Source organism: Cajanus cajan, chromosome 1 (assembly GCF_000230855.2).
Source record: "Cajanus cajan strain Asha chromosome 1, NIPB_CcT2T_4, whole genome shotgun sequence".
Taxonomy (NCBI): domain Eukaryota; kingdom Viridiplantae; phylum Streptophyta; class Magnoliopsida; order Fabales; family Fabaceae; genus Cajanus; species Cajanus cajan.
Window position 1 is genome coordinate 31177881 of NC_138517.1, and position 24336 is coordinate 31202216.

At 28.4% G+C, this 24336-nt stretch overlaps 4 protein-coding genes across 4 annotated transcripts; all 4 read left to right on the forward strand.

The window, feature by feature from the left end:
• The first annotated feature begins 2401 nt into the window (after positions 1–2401).
• On the forward strand, positions 2402–4275 carry LOC145954208 (uncharacterized). Its single transcript, XM_083068034.1, has 4 exons — positions 2402–2458; positions 2594–2821; positions 2984–3276; positions 3838–4275. The coding sequence occupies exons 1-4, from the start codon at positions 2402–2404 to the stop codon at positions 3899–3901; spliced, it is 642 nt and encodes a 213-aa protein (XP_082924160.1). The 3' UTR covers positions 3902–4275.
• Positions 3903–7189, forward strand: LOC109790215 (uncharacterized). Its single transcript, XM_083068042.1, has 3 exons — positions 3903–3959; positions 4661–4695; positions 5956–7189. Exons 1-3 carry the CDS (start codon positions 3903–3905, stop codon positions 7187–7189), a joined length of 1326 nt encoding a protein of 441 aa, XP_082924168.1.
• Positions 7190–9495: 2306 nt separating this feature from the next.
• On the forward strand, positions 9496–16888 carry LOC145959163 (naringenin 8-dimethylallyltransferase 1, chloroplastic-like). Its single transcript, XM_083077749.1, has 3 exons — positions 9496–10746; positions 16318–16604; positions 16770–16888. Exons 1-3 carry the CDS (start codon positions 10695–10697, stop codon positions 16875–16877), a joined length of 447 nt encoding a protein of 148 aa, XP_082933875.1. The 5' UTR covers positions 9496–10694; the 3' UTR covers positions 16878–16888.
• A 246-nt stretch (positions 16889–17134) lies between these two features.
• Positions 17135–22761, forward strand: LOC109792084 (naringenin 8-dimethylallyltransferase 2, chloroplastic). The gene is made up of 8 exons (XM_029270059.2): positions 17135–18645; positions 19314–19403; positions 19748–19849; positions 20115–20210; positions 20299–20370; positions 20462–20560; positions 21110–21214; positions 22445–22761. The coding sequence occupies exons 1-8, from the start codon at positions 18544–18546 to the stop codon at positions 22484–22486; spliced, it is 708 nt and encodes a 235-aa protein (XP_029125892.2). The 5' UTR covers positions 17135–18543; the 3' UTR covers positions 22487–22761.
• Positions 22762–24336: the final 1575 nt, after the last annotated feature.

Consider the following 24336-nt stretch of genomic DNA (forward strand, 5'->3'; position numbering starts at 1 on the left):
CACCCATTCCTCGCTCGTGTCCATTCTGAATCATGTCTCCGTTCTAAGTCTCGAATCATGTCTCCATTCACAGGTTTCTTCATCATGAATTTGCATATCTCCTACAGCTTATTTGTTTCTTCTGATCTAGGTTTTTGGTTCATATAATCCCAAGTCCTCTACTACATTGCGCTTTACTTTCGAATTTTATCTCGTACTCTTTTTCTTCTTGATTCTAATGTAGGATTTGTTTATTGGTACTGAGTTTGCTAACAGATGTCGAAGAAGCACTCACAGATCTCGTATTAGAACGTTCACCAGTTTGTCAATAGGTATTTTATAGAATTTTATCTCGTACTCTTTTTTTAATTCCTGGTTGAAGATTTTTACATTTTTTCCTGGAATCTGATTGTTTTATTGGTTTTTGAAACCTTGGTTCTGAATATAGGCTGATATGAGAAGGCAGAGGAAAAAACAGGTGTCTAATATATCTGCTCTTTTTTTGACAAGTTAATTTGCATGTTCTTGTATATTTGATTTGGTATACTTGAATCTGTCATGTAATGACATGTCTTCATATTCCATTATAGTCTTATTTTTAATAAATGTGGATTTAATTTATAGACAGAAGCTCAAACTTGAGATTAAAAATGAAAAATGTAGGAAATTCCAGCTTAATGATGTTATCAAACATCAAGCCCTGATAAAACCTGGTTTAATTCCACACAACTATTAAAGTACACACTGCTCAGTGATGATTGGTTTAATGGAGTGGCCGATTGGTTGAATTAATGTTGCATCTTCTGATTGATTCCCCCCAAAACAGGGCATTTCATTGTACATGTCTTTTTTCATATTTTTGCTGCTCAGTTTAGGTGATCCTGTAATTCCTGTTCTGCCACATGCACACCATAAAGCACCAAAGACAATTGTTGCTGCTGAATAGTTTGGTTTCACACCTTGTAAATCATAAAGTTTGCCCTATTACACACCCTTATTTGGCTTTTGTTTTGTCTTATTATAGCTTACAAAACTTGCCACTGGTTTGATTTATAATATCAAAATGGCTTAAAATATGAAATATACCTGTTTTTTTATTTATGTCTAAAAGTAAATTTGTTTAACTTTTAATCTTGTAATTTTTTTAGGTCTTGCTGTGGCTATTGTGTTGTTTTAGATAATGTGTTAAGTATAAGTGATTTAAATTTACTTAAAATAGTGTCTAAATGTTTGAAATCTCGCTGTTATATATCTAGCTGTTTCATTCCCTAAAGTCATATGCGGAAAATAGCAAAGAAAAGATTTCGTGTTGAAAAGGAAGATTGAAATAACATTTTGGTCCACAAAAGATTTTGTTGTAACAAACGAAAATATTCAATTGTTTTGTTCTTGTCGACAACTTTTTTAACTTTTTTACTATGTATGTTCACAAAACATTCTTTGATTAAACGTCACGTCAAGGATGGTTAGCTACTAGGTTTGGATCTTGGGAGGAATTATTGCTGAGCTAAGTAATTTGCTCCAATTTCTCGAGTGGAAATTCAACTTTATTGGACTCAATGTTTTTCCATCCATTTCTAACAGGAATCTCATGACTGTTTATGCATGTGTTTTTTTTTATAATTTTATTATCGTTTTACATAGGGTGGACAAAATTAACTGCATTGATCTGAACTGTCAATTAACTGTACTATATTGGACTGAAAAGATTAAACTGATTTAATTAAAAATTAAATTGAACCATTTTATAGATTAATTTTAAAAAACTGAACCTCTAAAAGTGCAGTTCAGTGCACTGTTAAACTATCTTAAAAATAACTTAAGTTCTTTAATTTTTTACTATGCTCCCTTTTCTAACCATTTCTTTTTCTGCGCCGCTCAATAGTTGGACTTTTATAGTTAAACATACCCAGCTTCAATTTCTTCTTCATCCTCATCAGCACTCAACTTAACAGGGGGTGGCACCAGCTTTGACTTTTGTTTCAAACTGAAAGCTAGCTTGCCACCAGAACCACCCTTGTCCATTAGCTAACAGCCAAATAATGCAGTTTACAGCAATTCACTGTTTGACAAGCAAGCTTTAAAGCCTTTTAGATGTGAAGATCATATGTTTTCACGTGTTCATTGATCTGAAGAACTGACACAAAAACAAATCAGTGAAAGATGAGTGTGTGAAAGAAGCAAATCTTAACTGCATAATTGAAGTGGACAGCTAAGATTAAAATTAATTAAATCAACCTTGATCATCCGTATATAATTGTTTGCCAAAATTTACTCTTCTCACCTCTCTAGCTCTCAGTGTATATCATAACTTATCTCTTACATTGTTCATCATATTATTTTTCAGAGTTTTCAGCTAATAAGATCTTCCGGGCTCACTTTTAAAGATTAATCTACATTGCAGCTTGATCACCAGGTATATATGAGTTTTTCAGCTGCTACATTCCTAGGGACCAAGATTTTGAAGAGGAACAAGGAGGTTGGATATAAATAGAGAGAGGATTTGTTTAATTAGACAAGGAATATTTGTACCTGGTTATTTATTGTCTTCTTGGTCCTTTATGGTAGTTTATTGCTTTGGATTTGGTTCTGAGGATGCTGCTACACTCTACAGGAAACACTAAGAGTTAAGGATGAGGAGCTACAAAATTTGTCTCGAGACATTCGGGCACGTGATTCAACTATAAAAGATATAGCAGATAAACTGTCTGAGACTGCTGAAGCTGCTGAGGCTGCAACATCTGCTGCTTATACTATGGATGAGCAACAGAGAATTGCTTGTGTAGAAATTGAGCGTTTGAATAAAGATTCTGAGAAGCAGCAAGACTTGTTTACACAGAAGGTATGCCTTTGTGCTGGTTCATATGAAAATATTTTTTGGGCAACAGAAATTCAAGTGATTCAGTAAACTGCTTTGGACAATTGACCCTTAGCTATTACTATGGGTGTTACTTGCAATGAAATTGTCTTGAATGTTCATCTTTTCTTAAATTGTTTTTTGTAGCTAAAAGAGTCCGAAGAAAAGATTGTAGGCTTAATCAAAGAAAGAGAGCAAGTAATCAAGCAGAGAGATGCTGCTATTCAGGAAGCAAATATGTGGCGTTCTGAATTGGCAAAAGCTAGAAAGCATGATGTGATCTTAGAAGCAGCTGTAGTAAGAGCGGAAGAAAAGGTTAGGGTGGCAGAAGCAAATGCTGAAGCTAGGATAAAGGAGGTTGTTCAGAGAGAATCTGCAGCAACGAAAGAGAAGGAAGAGCTTCTTGCATATGTGAATGTACTAAAAGCCCAACTTCAAAGGTCAGACATCTTATTTTCTTTTGTCCTTGCATTTTATTTTGTTAATTAGTTTTGAGATCTACTTCCCCCTTTTTTAGAATTACCAAATCCCTAATTGGATGTAGTTTCCTACGTCTAACTCTGAACCCTCAGCCCCTCCTGTTCTCTTCTCTGTGCTACACCCACCCTCACTTTTTATTGAGTTTTTATGATGTCTCTTGTGTTTGAAATATGAATATGTCTTCTGAATTTGTTTGTTTCTTAGACTGGTTGTTATTTTTTTTTTTGTATGTTTTGCTTAAAACCCATGACCATGAGCTTTCATTGTTAAATATGAATGTCATGATTTTTAGTATTTTTTATAATGTTATGGTGTAAATTATTCAATCTGTATATAAAAAATAGTGACCATCTTGCTATGTGCTATATACTGTTCTATCATTTTTTAGGCTGGCCGCTATGTGCTATTATCTGCTATTATCATTTTTTAGGCTCCCGAGGCTTTATATCTAATATTATGATGAAATATTATTGTCCATATTTAACTTGCTGTGAATTGTGATTATATGTTGAATTGAACAGATTTTTAGCACTTTCTTGCACTTGGAGTATGGAGGTCCTGGTACACTCTTGGTCCTTTTGTTGACATGGCTGATGCCATAAATGAACGAGGATTGCCTGGTGGGCCACAAGCTGCAAAAGTGGCATTTTTCATATTTTTTTTTTAGGATTGGTGAAGGATTTACATGCAGTGGATCAACATAGATAGAAATACTTATAGAATGACATTTGTCAATGCAATATGTCTTTAGCTCTATGAACAATGATACTTGAAATATAATACATACATGATGTTTAGAATAATATGATAATAATTACTGGTTGTTGACACTGATATAGAATCTCCATATTAGACTAGTATGTGAATAAGTCATCTACTTATCTTTTCCTTTTTTTTTATGTTTTGTATATATAGTTTTTATTATTTAATGAAATTTAGCAAGAACAAAATATTAAATTAAATATATCAGTTAATGAAATTTGAATTTTTTTTATACTTTAATGTCATTTTTTTGTATACAAGGTAATAATAAAATTTGAACTACACTTCATATAGAGTACACATATTCTCTATAAGAGATATTATATATATATATATATATATATATATATATATATATATTTATAGGTACAATAATAATAATAATAATAATAATAATAATAATAATAATAAATAAATAAATAAAATAAAAAATACTTTTACCTATAGTCAGAGTATGTAAGAATAAGTTAATGACTTTTACCTACAGTCATAACATGTAAGTACAACTTAATGGTGTTTACCTATAGTAGGGAGTGTAAATAAAAGTCAATGATTTTTACCAACGCATATTGCAAATTGTAGGTAGCACGTATAGTGACAGTCAAATGTAGTTGTAGGTAAAATTATCTCTGTAGGTAAAACTTATAGTGATAGGCTATTAGTTGTAGCTATATGGCCCCTCAAAGTTGACAACTTCAATGTTTGTAGGTCAAAGTCCATGATACCTTTACCTATGGAATTTAGACTTTTAGTGACATTTTTTGTGTGTAGGCATAAGTCATTTTTCTTGTAGTGAACCTTTCCCTTTATGTGAGGGAAAGTGCATGGGAATTGCACAAAATATTTATGTATTTGCATTTTTTCAAGTATGCAGCAACGAGTGTTGATATGGTCTATGCCTTTTTGTTTTCTTCCATAGTTTTAAATTTTATACTTTTTCTCGATGTTTTTCAGATTTAATTTTTATTTTTTGTTGAAAATTTTAATTTATTATGTTTAGTTGTATTTGGAACTGTTTATTATTTTTTTTATGTATAATAATAAATAAATAAATAAAATATTATTATTAATAATAAATAATGAATATAATTTTTATTTATTATATATATAACATTAATCTATAACTACCTTATATTTATATAATTTTTATCAATTTAAAATAAATAATTTAAATATAAAGCTAAACAATGTAAATATAATAATAAATAAATAAACAAAACAATAATAAAAATATTAAATATGTTTAAATTTATTAATTTAGTATTTATTTTATTTAATATAAATTAATTTAAAAAATATTTTCACTCTATTTCTCACCTAATTCTACTTTACCAAACAATTACAAATTTTACATTATTCTATTTTATTTCTTACATAATCTTATTAAATCAATTTTCATCTATTCTCTTTCCTTCTATTCCTCCCCCCTCTCAAACAAAGCCTAACTAATTACATGCTTTTTCTTGATTTATGTATAAATTCGAAAGGAATATGTAGCGTGGCAAGTTTCAGAAGGCCCAAAGCCCAGTGTAGATAATTTAATAGCCTAGAACGGGTCATTCCCAAACTGGAACGGGCCGTTCTAAACTACTAAATAGGCCTATGAATCTTAAACTAGAACAAGTCGTTCCAAAATAGTCATTGTGAGCAAGGACGGAGCCAAGGGGGGACCTACGGGTGCCACGGCCCCCCCAACAATTTTAATTTTTTTTTATATACATATATATTACTATATGGCACCCCCTATTTTTAATATAAACTCATATGTATAATTAAATGAATAACCCAAATTTATTTTTTTATTCAACTTTTGGACTTCTGGTACGGCCTGCTATGTGGTATCACTTTGGAATTTTTTTTTTTTTAAAAAAATGTAGCGCCTCATTTGATCAGTTACAATTAGCTCTTGTTGCTGCATCTAAAGATTCAAGTGATGTTCATGCTTTTTTTCAAAACTTGAGTAGGATTGTTAATGTTGTGTGTTCTTCTTGCAAACGCAATGATGAGTTACATGATGCTTATGAGACTGAAATTGCACGTTTGGTTGCAAATGATGAGATTGAAACTGGGAGGGGAGCTAATCAAATTGGCACACTACAAAGACCTGGAGATACTAGATGGAGTTCTCATTTCAATTCAATATGTAGCCTTCTACGCATGTTTAATGCAACTACTTCAGTTCTTGAAGATTTGGTGGTTAATGGAACTGGCTCTCAACGAGGTGATGCTACTTATGCTTTCAGAGTATTGATGTCTTTTGAATTTGTTTTCATTTTACATGTTATGAAAGAAATTATGGGAATCACAGACAAGCTTTGTCAAGCTTTGCAGCAAAAGAATCAAGACATTGTGAATGCTATGTGTTTGGTTTCTAGCACAAAGTCACTAATTCAAAAGTTAAGGGATTTTGGTTGGGATTCTCTTTTAGAAAATGTTAACTCTTTTTGCAATAGCCGAGGTGTACCAATTCCTGATATGAGTGCTACTTACTCTGACATAATTCGAACTCGGCTTAAAAAGGATTCTGTGACAGTTGAGCATCATTATCGTGTAGATATATTTACTGCAGCGATAGATTATCAATTGAAAGAATTGAATAGTAGATTCAGCGAGCAATCAACTGAACTTCTTATGTTGAGTGTAGCTTTGGATCCTAAAGATGCATTCAAATCATTTAATGCTTGTGATATTTGTAGTCTAGCTAAGAAATTTTACTCTTCAGATTTTTCTGACCAAGAAATGATTCATATGGAATATGAATTGCAACATTATGAGTTTGATGTGCCAAAGGATCCCAAATTTCATAATTTGTCAACTCTTGGTGAATTATGTCAAAAACTAGTAGAGGTTGGCAAATCAAATGTTTATCCTTTAATTGATCGATTGATACGACTTGTTCTTACTCTGCCCGTGTCAACAGCAACTACAGAACGTGCTTTTTCAACTATGAAGATTATAAAAACAAGTTTGCGCAACAAGATGGAAGATGGTTTTCTTACTGACTACATGATTGTTTATATTGAGAAGGAGATTGCACGAAGATTTACAACTGATATGATAATTGATGATTTTTACTTCATGAAACAACGACGGGCACAACTTAAGAAATAAAGGTACATACTTGAATAACTTGATCTTGCAATATGTTCGATATATTTATCAAATGTAAATATGAGAAATAATTTTTATTAAATTATGTTAATTATTATCTAGTTTTGTCAGATAATATGCTTTTGATACTTTAATTTTCATTTATTATAAATTATATATTATTTATTCTCGGCCCCCCAGTATTGAAATCCTGGCTCCGTCCCTGATTGTGAGTTAAATTCAACTCCAGAATGGGCAGTTCTGGTTTGAGAACGGGTCGTTCTAGACGTGCCAGAACGGGCCGTTTTGGTTTCAGAACGGGCCGTTTTGCATGTGAATTTTACACATGATGAAGGAGGCCAGAACGGGTCATTCTGGCCACTTCAGACTTTTATAAATAGGACGTGTGTGTAGTTGAGGAGAAAGAGAGGTTTTAGAGAGAAGTTCTAGAGAGAAGGACTCTGGACTAGAAATTAAGCTTGTTTTTTGAGGATTGAAGTTCAAGAGTCAAGCTTTGGAGGATATTTCTTCTTCTTCTCCTTCTTCTCCTTCTTCTCAGATTCTTGGCTTTTAGAGTCAATCTTCAGGTAAGAGAAGCTAGATTGTATGTTGTTTGGTTATATGTGAGTTTAGGAACTCATATGGAGTAAGAATGTTGAAAATCATTGATTGATTTGAGGACTTTCTCATTTTTTGAGTTTGGGAAAAATGGAGTTTTTGATGATTTTGTTGCATGGTTGATTTCATGTTGAATTTGAGGTTATTTTTGAGTTGTATGGAGTTGTATAATTACATTGAGATGTATGATGAGTAGAAAGTGAAATGAAGATATGCATGTTGAGTATAGTGTTGTAAACTAAATGAGTAATTGTGCCAAATAGAAATGTGTTGAATATATGTGATATGTTGTTAAATTTGCTATATGTTATGTGTGGACATTTATATGTTGTGAAATATGATGAGATTATATAGCTGAAAGTTGTGAAGTGCATGACGATAATATTGTGAGTTGTGAGAAGTATGATGTGAAGTGTGTAGATGTGTTGAGACTTATATAGATGTTATTAGTAGACTTGTTGTTAAGTTGTTAGAGGAGAGTTGTATGTTTCTATAAAGTTGTATGTTGTGCCATATGTTGAAAAGATATTACTTTATGATGATTGAGTTGTAAATTATGAGTTGAGCTAATAAGCTGTTGAGTTGACTGTGTTATTTAAAGTTGAAATGAGTCGATCATTGAGTTGATGAGATGATAACCATGTTGTTTAAGTTGAAAGTTGATTGAGATGATGAGTGAAAAGTTGTATGTTGTTTAAGTTGTTGAGCGGAGCTGTGCTGTTGAGTTGTAAGCTGATTAAGCTGTGATGATATCACTAGGACTAGGGGAGATATTTTCGAAGTTGCTCATCCCATTGTGTGGATTGAGATAGTTGTGGTGCTCTGAGAGCCCAATTTGTTGAAAAACCCTCCTTGGGAAGTTGTCCCTTGGAGTGGACGTTATGTTGCTCTCCTCTAGGACTTAATTGATCCCGTGTGTGGGTAAGGTCGAGGCACACGTGTACAAAGCGACCACAGTATAGGGGCCAGGTCGTGCTATAACGATTACAAGCGGCTAATTTGAGTAAAGTACGAAGTCGGGAACTTAGTTCCTAACCGAGTATCGGAGGGTTGTAGTATTTGAAGGATAGTCGGTAAGCTAATCCCATAGGTGGCTTAGTTGAGCTAGCTAATGTCGTGGTAGGCCTAAACCCAGTTGTTCTATCCTGACATAGTACTATACTTCCTTGTTTAAGTGGCGAAGTCTGAGAAACCGTTATCGTGTTGTGGATTTCTATCCAAATTTGTTGTTTACCTAGCAAGCCCAAAAAGGTTATGTGTTGTCGATTCGGTAGGACCTAGCCACTTAGACTGCTCATCATGTTGTAGGAGATCTCCGAGTTGAAATGCGTGACAACGTATAAGTTGTTGATGAGTTGATTTGTTGTTGATACGAGTTGTATATATGTTGTTGTGTTGTTAAGATGTGATTATGTTGTATGTTGACCCTGTTGAGGATGATGATAGTGTGTTGTTATGTTGTAAGTTGCTTTAAAACATGTGTTGTTGAGAGATTGTAATACATGTGTTGGTTGTTGTTATGATGAATATGATAACTATTTCAAATGGTTTGTACAGTAGTTGTATTGAAGTATTGATCAGTGTTGATATGTTTGAATATAAGTTGAAATGATGTTAAGATGTATAGTATATATGTTGTTTGTCTTACGTGTCGGATGCGAAGATGATTATATAGTTGTTGTGTTACATATATATTAAATTATTATGAGTTGTTTATTGTTTCTAGCTTACCCTTGCATGTTTCCATGGTTTGGACTGCGATGATCATACGTTGTATGGGAGCAGGACAGGGATAGGCTGGGAGATAGCTGCTAGACGCCACAGGAAGTGCTTGGAGATGGATATTTTTTGTAGGCTCTTATAGTAGTATATTTTTTTGTATATAACTAGTTAATGTTGGTTGCTTGATTAGCAACTTGTGTTGTAAATATTTTATTATACTATTCTAGTATATATATTCCAGTAGTGTGTAGTGTTGTTTCGTAGTGTGACGGCCACGACAGGTCGTTACAGAATAACCATAATTTAATGATTAGTCTTGATAGTAGTTTACATTACTAATAGTGCAATACACAAATTAAATGTTTATTATACATAACTAAAAATTAAATTAAATTATGTATATAAATAAATATTATATATAAATATATAAATTACAATTAGATTTAAATAAACAAATATTTTAAATATATAAATAATATTTACATTTATGATAAATAAATTATATTATAATACAAATTTATATATTTTTGAATTTTGATCATTATTTTAAAATATTAAAATTTATTTCATAAATAATGATGATAAACAAAAATTGAACTAGATATGAAGTTAAAAACTTCTTAAAAACTTTTCTAGTGTAAAATAATAGTCCATCTTTTACATGGACGGGTTGATTGTGAATTGGATGATTATTGTGTTTGAATGATCTTTTATGTTTTCAATCACATATTAAAAAGTACCATTAAATTTTAAATTAATCAACTCATATATTAAACAAGAATTACTATCTTGCCGAAAAGTAATTTTATAGACTTTCTTTTAACAAGAGAGTTTGTTGAGATTCTTTCAACAATTTATCTAATTTAATTTTTGTTTATCATAATTATTTAATTATGAATTAAATATTAATATTTTAAAATCAATTATTAATAAAATAGATAATTTTATACTACAATAAAAATTATTTATCATAAATTTACATGACTATTATATAGTAATGTAGGTTGTAATTAAATAGAAGGTATAGTTGTGTTTTGGTGACTATCTACAACTATAAGTATTAACTAGCATTTGACTTTCAAATTCAGATATTTAAAAGTTTCACGTTACATAGTTTCTTTTTATATATATATATATTTGGTGAAACTGAGTGACACACAAGTTCGGTGAAAAGTTAGCGTGGATAATGGCTTCTATGCTTCTTGGCTCTTTCTCTTTGGCTTCTTCCCTTACCACTGGTAAGCCTTCCAATAATTCGTCCATTTTATTTCAGCAATATTACTGCAAATTTATGTTGTTTATGCATTTTTCTAAAAAAAAATTGATGTGAAAAATGCTATATTATTTTATGGCTTCATGGTGTGCATGCTGATAATTTTATTGTTGAGGAACCTTGTGATGTGAGAAGAAGCATATAAATGGGTGTATTGAAGGGAAGGGTGAATAGAAAATATACATCAACACTGTTTTTTATTCGATGCGTCTATGGTTGTGCATTTTTGTTGTTAATATTGTTCTCATGCACCTTTTGTGTCGATCTTTTAAATTTTTATGAGAGTCTTAGGACATGTTTGGATGTACATATAAGAATCACTTTTAAGTGATGGCCACAATAATTAATAGAGAAATCATTTAGATGTGGAGAGAATGTTCATCCATTTTTTTTTTAATTTTAATTCCAAATGCACACTTAATAAACATTTGAATTCATATAAATTTTCATTGCACATGCAACAATTTTTATTAGGTATAAATAAAAGAAATAATAATATTTTTTTATATTAATTTTAATGTGATTCTTATATGAGCGTAGATCATAGATGTGAAACTAAAGCATGTATTTGTTAAGAAGGGTTGTTGCTCTTTCATTCTATAACGAGTTTACGCGGGAAAAAAAAACATTTTTACAATTATGAACAATTAATTATTGTTCCAAAATAATTTTTTTATTTAATTTAATTTTATGAACAATTGATAACTATATAATTTATAGCACTTATTTAATTATGAACATTGATTACTATATAATTTATAGCACTTATTTAATTATGAACATTGATTACTATATAATTTATAGCACTTATTTAATTATGAACATTGATTACTATATTTTATGTATATATGTATTTTTTATTTATTAATTGCACTTGTCATTATTAATATCTTTTATTATGACAATTCAATGTTATAAAAATTGGATCAGACATGAATCAGCTTTTAGACAGCGATTTAATGGTTTAATATTCAAATTGAGAGTTTATTACTAAATCAGTAAAAAAGATCTATATTAAAAAGTTAAAAAATAATATAATTAACATAATTTAAGATAAAAAATTGAAATAAAATTATAAGTTAAAAAATAATATAGTTAACGAAATTTAATAACACTGTTTGATCTTTCGAACTAACAATTGTTTTTTTATATTTATTTTCTACATTCATAGATTTAAAATTAAGTCCAAAATTAGATGTAAAAAATTGAGTCTCTTGTACTTAGATAAACACATGTTAGTTCTTGGATACAATCTAATAATTTTTTATTATACACTAAAAGAGGTTTAATTTTTTACCATATGCAGAAATTTTGAGATGTGAATAATTGAATTTTTTTTATAACAATAAATTTTAAAACGATTTAATTACAAGAATTACCATTTCAAAACAAATTATTTTTGTGTTGATCACATTCCGCATTAAAAGCTTAAAAAGTTCACACTAAAAATATTTTGTAATGATATTTTAATTTATCATCGATAGTCACTAGCTAAAATACAAGTTATTATTAAATTAGTGACAGTGTATTTAAATGTTACAAAAATTAATGTTTATTATGAGAAAAATATTATCATTAATATTTATATTTAATAGTGATAAAATCAAGTTGCCACAAATATAAAAAAATAATAAAAATAATAAAAATTATTATTAATATCAAATTATTTTCTCATGACTAGTAATTTTTTTTTAAATAATAAGGTTTGTATAATTTTAATTTTCACATTAGTCTTTAATACCGAATTTCATTTTCTAATTAAGAGATTGCTTTAATATTTAATCAATAATATTTTACCTTTTTATACAAATTGTTCTATTATTATACCTTTTCAAAATTAGTACACTATAATATCAATTCAAAATTTGAAACTTATGCGTTATAATTCATTCATAGGAATAATGCATTAACAAGTACATAAAAGAAGGTAGTTTAAATAATTATATTACAAATTTTCCCATAATATGAAATAACTAATATTTATATAAACAAAATATAAATAAAACTAATCAAAACCTTTAAAGATGATTTGTTAGTATTACAAAGAAAATGCAAAAAATTTATTTTTATTGAGTATTCCTCACGTAATAGAAATAAACTTTATCTAAGATTTTCTCTTAGATATTTATTTTCATCACTCATCCAAGTTTTATATTACTTAATATTGTCTAAAATGTCTTTGAGTATGTTTCTAAGAGATGACACGAATTCCTAGCTCCGCAAAAAAATTATTTCATAGTTTTGTTGTGTGTATACTTCCATAAGGTCAATTATATTGATATAATAATAAATATTATTTCATGAACAACATCAATTTAAAAAAGTATTTGGCTTATGTCATTCAAAAAAGTATTCAAATAAAAAGAACATAGTATATTCTCATGGAAATTCAACTTGAATTGGTAAAATAACCTTCAATTATGATATCAAGTTTCTCAAAATCCAATGTGAAGGCTTTAACCTACAAAATAAGATTAAAAAAAATAAATATTTTATTTTTATTGAGTATTCATCACGTAATAGAAATATATTGGCTTGATCCACAAAAGATTTTCTCCTAGTGTCCCTAATTAACCCCCCCTTTTCATCACTTCATCCAAGTTTTATATTACTTAATGTTGTTTGAAACGTCTTTGAATATGCTATCAAAGAGATGACACGAATTCCTAGCTACACAAAAAGGATTATTTCATAGTTTTTTTAGTCTTGTGTGTACTTCCACAAGGTCAACTATATTGATATAATAATAAGCATTATTTAATGAACAACATCAATTTAAAAAAGTGATTGGCTTATTTCATCAACAAATTATCCGAATAAAAAGAACATAGTATATTCTCATGCAAATTCAACTTGAATTGGTAAAATAACCTTGATATCAAGTTTCTCAAAATCCAATGTGAAGGCTTTAACCTACAAAATAAGATTAAAAAGATAAAAAATTTCAAATACAAGATAAAAAAGCTAATTTACAAACCCGAATAAAACAATACATAATACACAAGTTCATCACTAACATAAAAAAGAGAAAAAGAAAAGGAACTTCCACATACTTAATGCGTATTTAAATTTTCATCCACAAATCTTAAACGTGATAGAAAAGTAACTATTTATTATTTTTATGTGTTTTGACGTGAAAAATTATTAAAATATAAATCATTAACAAAAATTCAAACACGTACTTAATCAAGGATTATTAAAAAAATAAAAGAGAAAAAAAAAAAATATATATATATATATATATATATATATATATATTCTCCCTTCCTTAACATATACCCAAACCACAAAAATTCAAAGTTTCCTTGCTTTTGCCCATATTTCCAACACAAATCAGTGATGAAAACGAAATGAACAATATTACCTTTTTGATGTAAGCAAATCAGAATACACAACAGCATAGCAAATATTCTACTTCTTAATAACCTGGATCCAAAGAAGTCACGTAAAATACCAATTAGAAGCCATAAAATATTAATTTTCAAAACAAATATTTTATTTGATGCCTATTAATCAAGAAACTTCTCCTGCTTCAGAATATAAAACATCAATAATCACTATAGCATTTCAACAAATTAAAATTACACAAATTGCCCAAAATATTACTTGCAAATATCATTGTTAATTGAAAGCTTTGTTCTGATATTGCAAATTCGGAACATGTGTTGTTGGGGGAATTAGGAGAGGGCTTTGGAGAATGTAACTGACAAGGTTTGGACCGAGCCACATCATCTGTATTCTCATCACTAACATATTATCAGGTTCTATGCTCACTAACATATTATCAGGTCTAGTTGGAATATCTAAGTTATAAGTTATATAAAATACATCTCATATTTATGAAGTAGGACTGAAACTTTTAAATTAAACTATTCTCAATGTTAGTTTCTAAATTTTTACATAACATACTACTTTCTTAGCAGTATTCCATATCTTATCCTTTCAAAATATTTTATGCATGAGTTATTTTCTAATCAACTCTTATATATTTTATTAGCTCTTTGAATGTCTCAAAAAGTGCATAAGAGATTGAAAAAAAATTCCCTAACCAAAACGCAATCTTAATAAAATAACATGAATTACAGTACTCTTAAACAAAATAGGTATTCCCCATAAACAAATCGAAATTATGAATTGTTGCGTGTCAAATTATTTATAATTCTTTTTATGACGGTTATTCTTTCGGTGCACGTTACATCTTACATGTTTCAATATTTTTTTATAAATTTTTTAAAAATAAATTGTCATGTAATAACTCATATATTATATTAAATAATAAATATTATTAAAAATTATTTTTATCTATATTATATATAAAATATATATTGATATATTATCAAAAATATAAATATAAATTTTAACATGACATATAATATATATTTTAAATCTCATTCAAAATTAATATTAAAATTATGCATAAATATATGTTAAAAAAGAATTATATTTATAATAATAATTTTGTATCTTACTATTATTTGTTAGTGATTGTTTGCGGTAAAATTTGTTTATGAATTTTTTTATTCGAGCTAACCAAGTTTTTAATTTAGGTATGATATCAAGTAGTGTTTTCTGCATATCTTGCTTTTGTACGTTATTAATGCGCAACCAATTTTTTTTTAGAATGAAGCTCACATGCACCAAATATAACCAATTAGCCAATTAAACTAGTCAAAGTTTAATTTTAACGTTTTTTAGCGATTTCTAGATGTTTTTTTGATGACTATCATGAAACGAGATTCATGGATATATAAATATTTAAATGAATCGAATAAACAACATATATATTGATAATAGAAATCATAATTTGCTTGCTTCCAATAATTGTTGAATTACTGTGCACAAGAATTCTGAGAAGCAACAGAATTACAATACTACACTATACTAACTAGGCTAGAATTACGCTAAGAAAAGAAAAGAAAAAGGGTGGCCAAGAAATTACTCAACAATATCGTGCACAAGAGCCATAAACGTAAGCAATAGATGCATATGAGCATATAAGCATTTGATTTCTGACCCTTAAGACTGAGCCTGACCTGTCTATTTGTAAAAAGGCCAAAATAGCAGTTGGATTTATCGTGCCATTAGTAACCGTCCCATTCTTTGGATCGTGTGTTATCTTTTCAACCGCTTCTAACTTCCTTAATTAACGTCTTTCAACCATCTATCACTTCCTTCCTTGAAACACATAATCATTATTTTCCAAGAGGTGGTTACTATACGTGAGTTCCACGTGGATTATAATTGTCCTGTCATTTACGTCATATGAATAACTTCCTTTAAACCGTTTGAGATTGCTCCGTAACCACTTGTTTGAGTATTGAAATCTTTCTTTTTGAACTTGAGAGCTGTACTCGTGATATTTTACTAATTTACTATTTCAGGTCATAGGTGTATCTACCTAATCTCTTTCGATCATTGAACATTTCTACTCTAAAATTTTACTCCTAACAATGATAAATAAAAGAAATTTGAAGTGAGGGCTCATTACTTCTTTTTCATGGTCACAGCTACTAACATTCCACATTTGATATTATAGGTTGTCACGTAACAAATGCTTCATTTTATAAAAGTCGGAAAATTCGGAATGAATATCCCATCATGAGACATGAGAAGCAAAATAATTTGAAGCATGATTATAGATTATGCATTGAGGCAGCATCCACAGGTAAAGAATGTGCTAGAAGTAATGTTGTGAATGTAGCCCCTGGAGAATCATTTGAATCTGAACCTCAAGATCCTAGACCAAAAAGCCTTTTGGCCTCTACAAAAGATGCCATAAATATTTTAACCAGGTTTATGAGGCCAGTGGCAGCAATTGTTGCAGTTAAGTCAAACCTTTTTTTTTCTTCTTTTTCTATATAATCAATTTGTAAATAATATTAATCCATATATTTTGTATGAACCTGTGTGTCTGACTTTAGAAAAACAAAATATGTAATTTTTTTTTAATTTTTAAAATATTTACGTAAATTGTTTGTGTTTGTACAGGCAGTAAACATAACTTCTTCGGCTCTCCTTGCAGTGGAGAATTTTTCTGATATTTCTCCAACATTTTTTATTGGTTTGTTGAAGGTGGGGACTCAAATTTGTTTGTGATTTAAATATGTCTAATGGAGGCTATTTGCATCCTTTACCTAACTTTAATTATCAATACTTGTGCGTCATTATTTCAGGCCTTGGTAGCTATCTTTCCCATGAACATTTTTGTTGTAGCCTTGAATGATTTAGCTGACTATGAAATAGACAAGGTATGAAATTTATCATCAGAAATTAACAATATGCTAAGTGATGCATGGTTACTTTTACTTTTTGGACTTTTGGGCATAGGTACTCAACCCAAGACCAAATTCGAGTTTCGAAAATTAGATTTGGTTTATTTTAGATTCAAATTAGTTCACACTTTGAATTTGGACCATGCTACTTTTTAACTAATTTATAGGTTAAATTTGCTAAAAGCTTCCTAATAAAAAAATAGGAGATAAAATGAATTGAGTTTCTCTTATAACTTTATACACAAATTATATATATAGTTCTTAGAGAAACTAATTGAGAGAACATCTATAAAGTAAATTTTACATAAGTTGATTTTAATTGATAAAAAAAATTAATCTATGTTACCTTCTTATCATCTTTTCTTATTTGTGCTTGCAAAGAAATTTATCTAAATAGAATCTTTTACATTACAACTTTTATAAAAACTGTCATTTAAAATTTTTGAAAGTTCATTTTTAAATTATATACAAGTAAATATTAATTTATGAGCAAAACGTTTTAGTTTTTTTTTTTTTTACAAGATCAGAATTTCTTCTATGAAATTATAGTCACTATCACCGTAATTTAATTTTAACCGATCTCTTCTATGGAAAAGATGAGAATCTTAATTCTACATTGGTAACAAATAAATTTATTTATTTATCATTCATCCGATCTACATACAAGTAAATTTAATCAATTTATTTATTATGACAAAAATAAATAATAAATAAAATTCAATTCATCCATTTAATTTTATAGATAGATAATAATTCATTCACTACTTTTTTAAAATCCATTGGATTATCATATAAGATATTTACTAGATTGAGATTTTAAAAGATTATTTTGATAAATTTTTTTTATAAATTTTAAAATATTATATAAGAATATAAAAACTTATAAAAAATAGAGAAAAATAAAATATTTCAAAAATAAAAATTATAAATTTTTTAAAACATAATAATTTAGATATCTATCCATAAAAAATTTGTTAATTGATAAATTTGATGAATTTTTTCTTTTAAATAAATTAAATTTTCACATATAATTTTTTAATAAATCTAAATGAATTACTTATATTCAATTCATCATAATCCGTCTAAAAAAAATTATGTGATCCATATATTTATCACTCTTAATTATATGTCACATTTTCACGGAATATCTGTTTTGAGAAGAAAAATTATACCGATATTTCCCAACAACATTTTGGGCAGATCGATGCATGTCTCACAATCTCCAGCTAAAGCTATGTATTGAACACAAGTCAGCCTAGCTTATCCTTTTAAATGATTTTTTTTTGTCCTTTTTACATCATAAATTCCTTACTCTAAACATCAATATTCATAATTATCAACTCATGTTTTTTTATTTCAAGAAAATTAAAAATGAAAATTCACATAAGATTGTAGGCAAATCTTATTATATGCAATAGTATTACATTAGTTTTTTTTTTATTTATTGCGTACTCTCATTGCTATGGAAATAATATATTAATTTGAGCTACATGTTGTATTACTTGCAGATAAACAAGCCAAATCTTCCATTTGCATCAGGAGATTGTTCTTTTGAAACTATCACTACTATTGTTGTATCAAGTGCGATTCTGGTATTATACCTAAAATTGCTGTTTATGGAAACTTTGATGCAAATCATGTCTTGTACTTGATTATCCTTGTTATTATCAATATTCTTTTTTTTTTCATTGATATTAAGGAACCTATTAATTCCTCTATTATTGCCTAATTAGTTAGCATATACAAATATTTATTTACACTTTTTGTTTGTTCTCTTTTAAATATCTGAAAACGTATAAGAATTAACAAAGTATTCATAACACAATTTGGTTTCTTTCTCTATCTATATATTTTGGTGATACTACTAAGTTCCCTACAAGAGATTGTTACAAATTTAAAAATTCAGTCATTTCATTTAAAAAATTTCTTGTTTATTTCCTATTGTTTATGGTAATGCCTTTGTTTATAAATCAGCTTGTTTCTTAAATGTTGATGTCTTCATTAAAAAAGTCTAGACTTTTTTCAAGTTGTGTAATGTAATGGTGATCAAACTATCTACTATCGTTATATTGAATATTGCCCCCGAAAAGTTCACCAAAATAACAATTTTTTATCCATCAAAATAACAATTTTTTATCCATTCAATGAAATCTCATCATGGATGGAATTTTAAGTTAATTAACTTCAATATCCTAGTAGTCAAACTAACACATCATGGTTGAGTTATAAATAATATTAATCTTATTATTGTTCTTTACAGAGTTTTGGGCTTGCATGGATTGTAGGTTCACCGCCATTGTTTTGGGTTATTTTCTCCCATTTTATTGCAGCATCTGTTTATTCAATCAATGTGAGTTCTTTTGGATGACATTTAAATTTTCTTTCTCCTTAAGTTTATTCAAGGCATAATTATATTAGGAGTCACATTGGATAATTTGTTCATTTCAATGTTAATAAGACGTCACATAATGCAATAGTTGTCTAGTTAAAATAATAGGCAATGAATGTTATGCAATATTTGTCCACATTCTAAATTTTCCTAATACAAATAAACTTGTGTATATTTAATTGTAAGAATGTGACACTAGTTTGCTTTGCCATAAGTTAGATTTTAATTTTAGATTTTAGAAAACCTCAAGTTGAAAACATGATTTAATAATGATTACATCTATTTGTGTTTCTGAAATCTTTCAGTTGCCCCTATTGAGATGGAAGAAATCTTCGGTGCTTAGTGCATTGAACTTCATACTTGATCGAGCAATAATACTCCAACTTGGAATATTTCTTCACATGCAGGTGGTTTTGTTAAAACATTAGCTTCTAAACTTGTAATATAAAAACAAATATTTTTGTACAAGATTTTGTGTTGTTTTAGTTGAATTCACAACAAATTATCAAAAGCTAACTTATTAAGGGATTTTAGGCTTTTGCCTAAAGAGTAGTACTTTAGATAGCATATTATCTAACATCTACATATTAGTTTCGTATATAGTAGATGAACCTTCATACCAAGTCAAAAGTTTTTGGTTGTTAATATATATGTGTAAAATTAAATGTGCAGACTCATGTGTTCAAGAGGCCAATCATGATTCCAAAATCATTGATTTTTGCTTTAGTAGTTATGAGCTTAATCACTGCAGCTCTATCATTTTTCAAGGTAAAAGATGAAAGTTTATATTTTCTAAAAATATACATGTATATCATATGTGAAAATAAAACTTACCTTTTTGTTGACTTTTATAAAGGATATACCTGATACTGAAGGAGATAAAAAATTTGGCATTCGAAATTTCGCAGTGGTTTTAGGCCAGGAACGGGTATGGTCTTCTCATTTAGCATCTAATAGCCATAGGATTTGGTTGTGCCCTTATGTATCTATGGGTTTCCCCTAAATAAATTTTTTTTCAGACATTCTGGATTTGTATTTCACTTCTCGAAATGACTTACGGAGCTGCCATTCTGTTTGTGGGAGCAACATCTTCTTGTCTATGGAGCAAATTGATCACGGTGATGTGCTAATTACTTGTATAGTTTATCCATAACTATTACTTTGCAATATTCTTTATTGTGTCTAATCAAATTTTATAAGTTTCAATTCTAGATAATCTAATTGTTATTTTGATTACATTTGTAGAATAACGAGTTTCAAGGAATTCAATTTATATAATCTTCTTCCACCTCATGTTTGCATTTTGTGCAATATAGTGATCGGTGAATAATTAAAATTTAGCACTTGTTTTCTTTTATGCAATTGTCATCTAAAAGTCTTAAACATGTCTACTTTCACTAATGTATACATAGTTTGTGTTAAGTGTATAACATAAGGAAATTGTTAATCTTTATTTTATAGAATATTTTGTCTTTATTTGTATATTGTCTAGATATATTAGTGTCAAATTTGTTGTTTTAAGGTGGCATAATATGAAGAGAAAGCTGAAGTCGTTCCATAATTTTTCAAATTATAGTGTCATTACATAGATGGATATATATAATGAATGTGAACATGGTTTTATTATTTCACTTAATTTAAGTTGATTCTCATTTTCAATGTGTTAGAGTTTGGCACATGTTATTCTGGCATCAGTTCTTTGGTATCATGCGAAGTGTTTAGATGTCAAAAACAAAGCAGCCACACAATCTTTTTATGTGTTTCTTTGGAAGGTAATATCTAACCTTATATGTTTATTTATCATCACAAGAAACTTATATTCAAAACTAATATATATAGCTTAATAATGGACTTTATGCAACAATCCTTCAAAGGAAATGATCATCTCATCACTTTTACCTTTTACTAAGAATCAATAGTTGTTTAGTATCTATAAAGTGAAACTCACTATAATTCATTTTAATGTAAATGAATCTACAATGGTCACTAGTGAGAAACTATGAATGACTTATTCATCTTTTAAAGTGGCAATCAAAATGAGACAACTTTTTGTTGTTAAAACATTACAATAAAATTGACTTTGTGGTGAGGGACATAAATTATTTCTAAAAATGGAAAATTGTAAGTAAATAATTTTTTGTACATTTACTTACAAACAATCTATTTGTCCATTATATGAGTTATATAATAATGTCTTTGTAAATTTTTGCATATAATTAAATAGTTGTAAGTATAAATATTTGAGTTTTACCTATACTAAATATTTGTAAGTAAAAGTAGTTTTTAATTTTACCTACAAGCATCATGTCTATAAGAATTAAACATCCTTAGGTACATGACATTTTCTTTGTAGAGAAATATCAAACAAAATAAGATAATGACGTGATAAAAGAGAGAAATAAAAAAGAAATAATAAGCATTAATGAGATATTTGGAGCTAAGAGATGTCTACCAATTATTTCTTTTAGAATTTTTATCATTAAAATAAAAGATATATAATAACTAGTAGCATAGATATTGACATATAGCTTTGTGAAAATTTTAACACTAATGACAAAGAGCACAATCCATAGTGACTTCCTAATCTCCTTATAATATTCATTTAAAATAAAATATTTTAAGTGAAAATAAAGTTATTCTTTTGTGCAAGTTAAAATCAATATCATCTTAATTTTTAAGTTTTTATGTTTAGCTTCTCAACAAGCATCTTATGTCAACAATTTTATTTTAGAAAATGTTTAATAATGGGATTTATTATTGAAAATCTCCTATAAACTAAATCTAAAATAGACCTTGTTATTTTCTTATATATTTATTTTTAAATGTTTTTTAAAATGTGTTCTGTTTGAGTTTTTTATAAGAATATATAATTTTCTTGATTTTTCAAACAAACAAAATTAATCAATAGCCAAACATATATACATCTATTATGCATATTAAGTAGAATAGATGTCTTTAGGTCTTGTTACTAATGTCTTGTTTAATTTGTGTTTTTCTTTCAGCTACTTTTTGCAGAGTGTTGCATCATACCATTCGTTAGATAAGAGTGCAATGTTAGTCACAATATCCATGCTTGAAGGGCGTTGTAATAAGAGTTAAATGAAAATTGATGAAAATCAATGGAGTTGCCATCAATTATTATTTAAGAAAAGTAATTGTAAAATTTTCTATTTTAATATAAAACCAGTTTTTGAGAAGATGTTTTACTTCAAAAGTCTAGTTATGTATAAGAAAAGGTGCAAATTGAATTCCACCACACCACTAATACATTTCTTAAAAAAAAATTGTTACATTTCGTTGACTATGTAAAATATAAATATTTATTTAACTTCTTTTTATTTTCAAATAATGAAAACAAAGATTTTCATTATTTAATGAAATTAATAAAATATCAATGAAAACTTATTATTCAATTTTGTCTTAAATCTTGAAAAACTAGTTTTGATACCAACAATGATAATTAAGTCCTTAGTCCTATGTATCATCTAGTGCTCATAATATAGTTCATTAGAAAACATTGATATTATTATTATTTTTATTTATTTATTTATTTTTATTACATTTTAAGATCTCTAAATATTATATATCATACATTATAAAAGAAAAAGAATTGACTAAAGTGTACATTTAAGTTATTTTTTGAAATTTCATGATTTTAGATGTTTTATCCTTTAAAAAAGAGTTTTGAGATTATCAAGTTGTTACAATTAATGTTCCAAACGTCTAAGAATAGAAAATGTCACATTTAACTCACATACTATTTATGAAAACTCATTATTAAGTTATGAAAAATAATAAATTTTGGTAATGAGAAATATAAGAATTTTAAATTATGTTATGATGCTAATATTTTAAATTATATTGAGATATTTTATCTTTTATAAAGAAATTTTAAGCTTAAATATGACACCCTTTTGCCTCAAATAACTAAATAAAGAATTTAATATATAATAAAATTTTAAAAGCAAAAAATACTTGTAGAGTATAAAACTTATTAAACATCACCTCTTAGTAAAAGAGCTTACAAATCTTTCAACAATTCTAATAAGTAAAAGGAAGCATGACTAACAATGTATGAAATTAAAACAAGGCACAACTCGGCTATTAGAACAAGACTTCAACATAAAACATGATTAACTAAAATTTAAATCATTCAGTCAAACTACTAAAACCATAATTCTTTACTCCCATGTCACACTAACAGGGTTAGACTTGCATTTGGTGTGGATTGACGAGGGACCTCTCTACCAAACTCACATCTGACATGAGATCACCCATGCCTCAGATGGCGATGTCTAGGAATTCTTTGTCTCAATGCCACCCAACATGGATATCCCCACGCTCGACAACAAGGAGTCAGGGAACCCTCTAGAACCTTCTTGTCCTACGTGGTCAGTGCCACGCCTGACATCCCCATATCTCCCAAAATCGAAGTCAAATGGTGTTGACCAAAACACCTATTGCCTAGTACTGAGAGGACATAATCCTCTCTAACATACCTACGCTCGATGTGACCAATTCCACGCTTGGGGCACTTGCAGATTCTACACATTGTAGAATCACAAGTTGCTCGATACATTTACTACAAATTCATTCATACACATTATTTTGCTGCAATTTATCATCAAATAAATCAATAATGGTTTACCACTGATGCATCAATTTAACAACATCAAACCATGCAAAATTCATCCAACCAAGTTAAAAGCCCAATATTATAACTCAACTCTCAAACATTATAAATCAACCTCATACCCATTCAATCAATGTTAGATATGAATTGATTAATAAAACACAAGACAACATTAACAAATTTCATACAAGGACATTTATTAGAATTTCAACTAGAAGCCTAAGAGACTTAGGAATCACCTCTTTACCCTTAACTCTCATA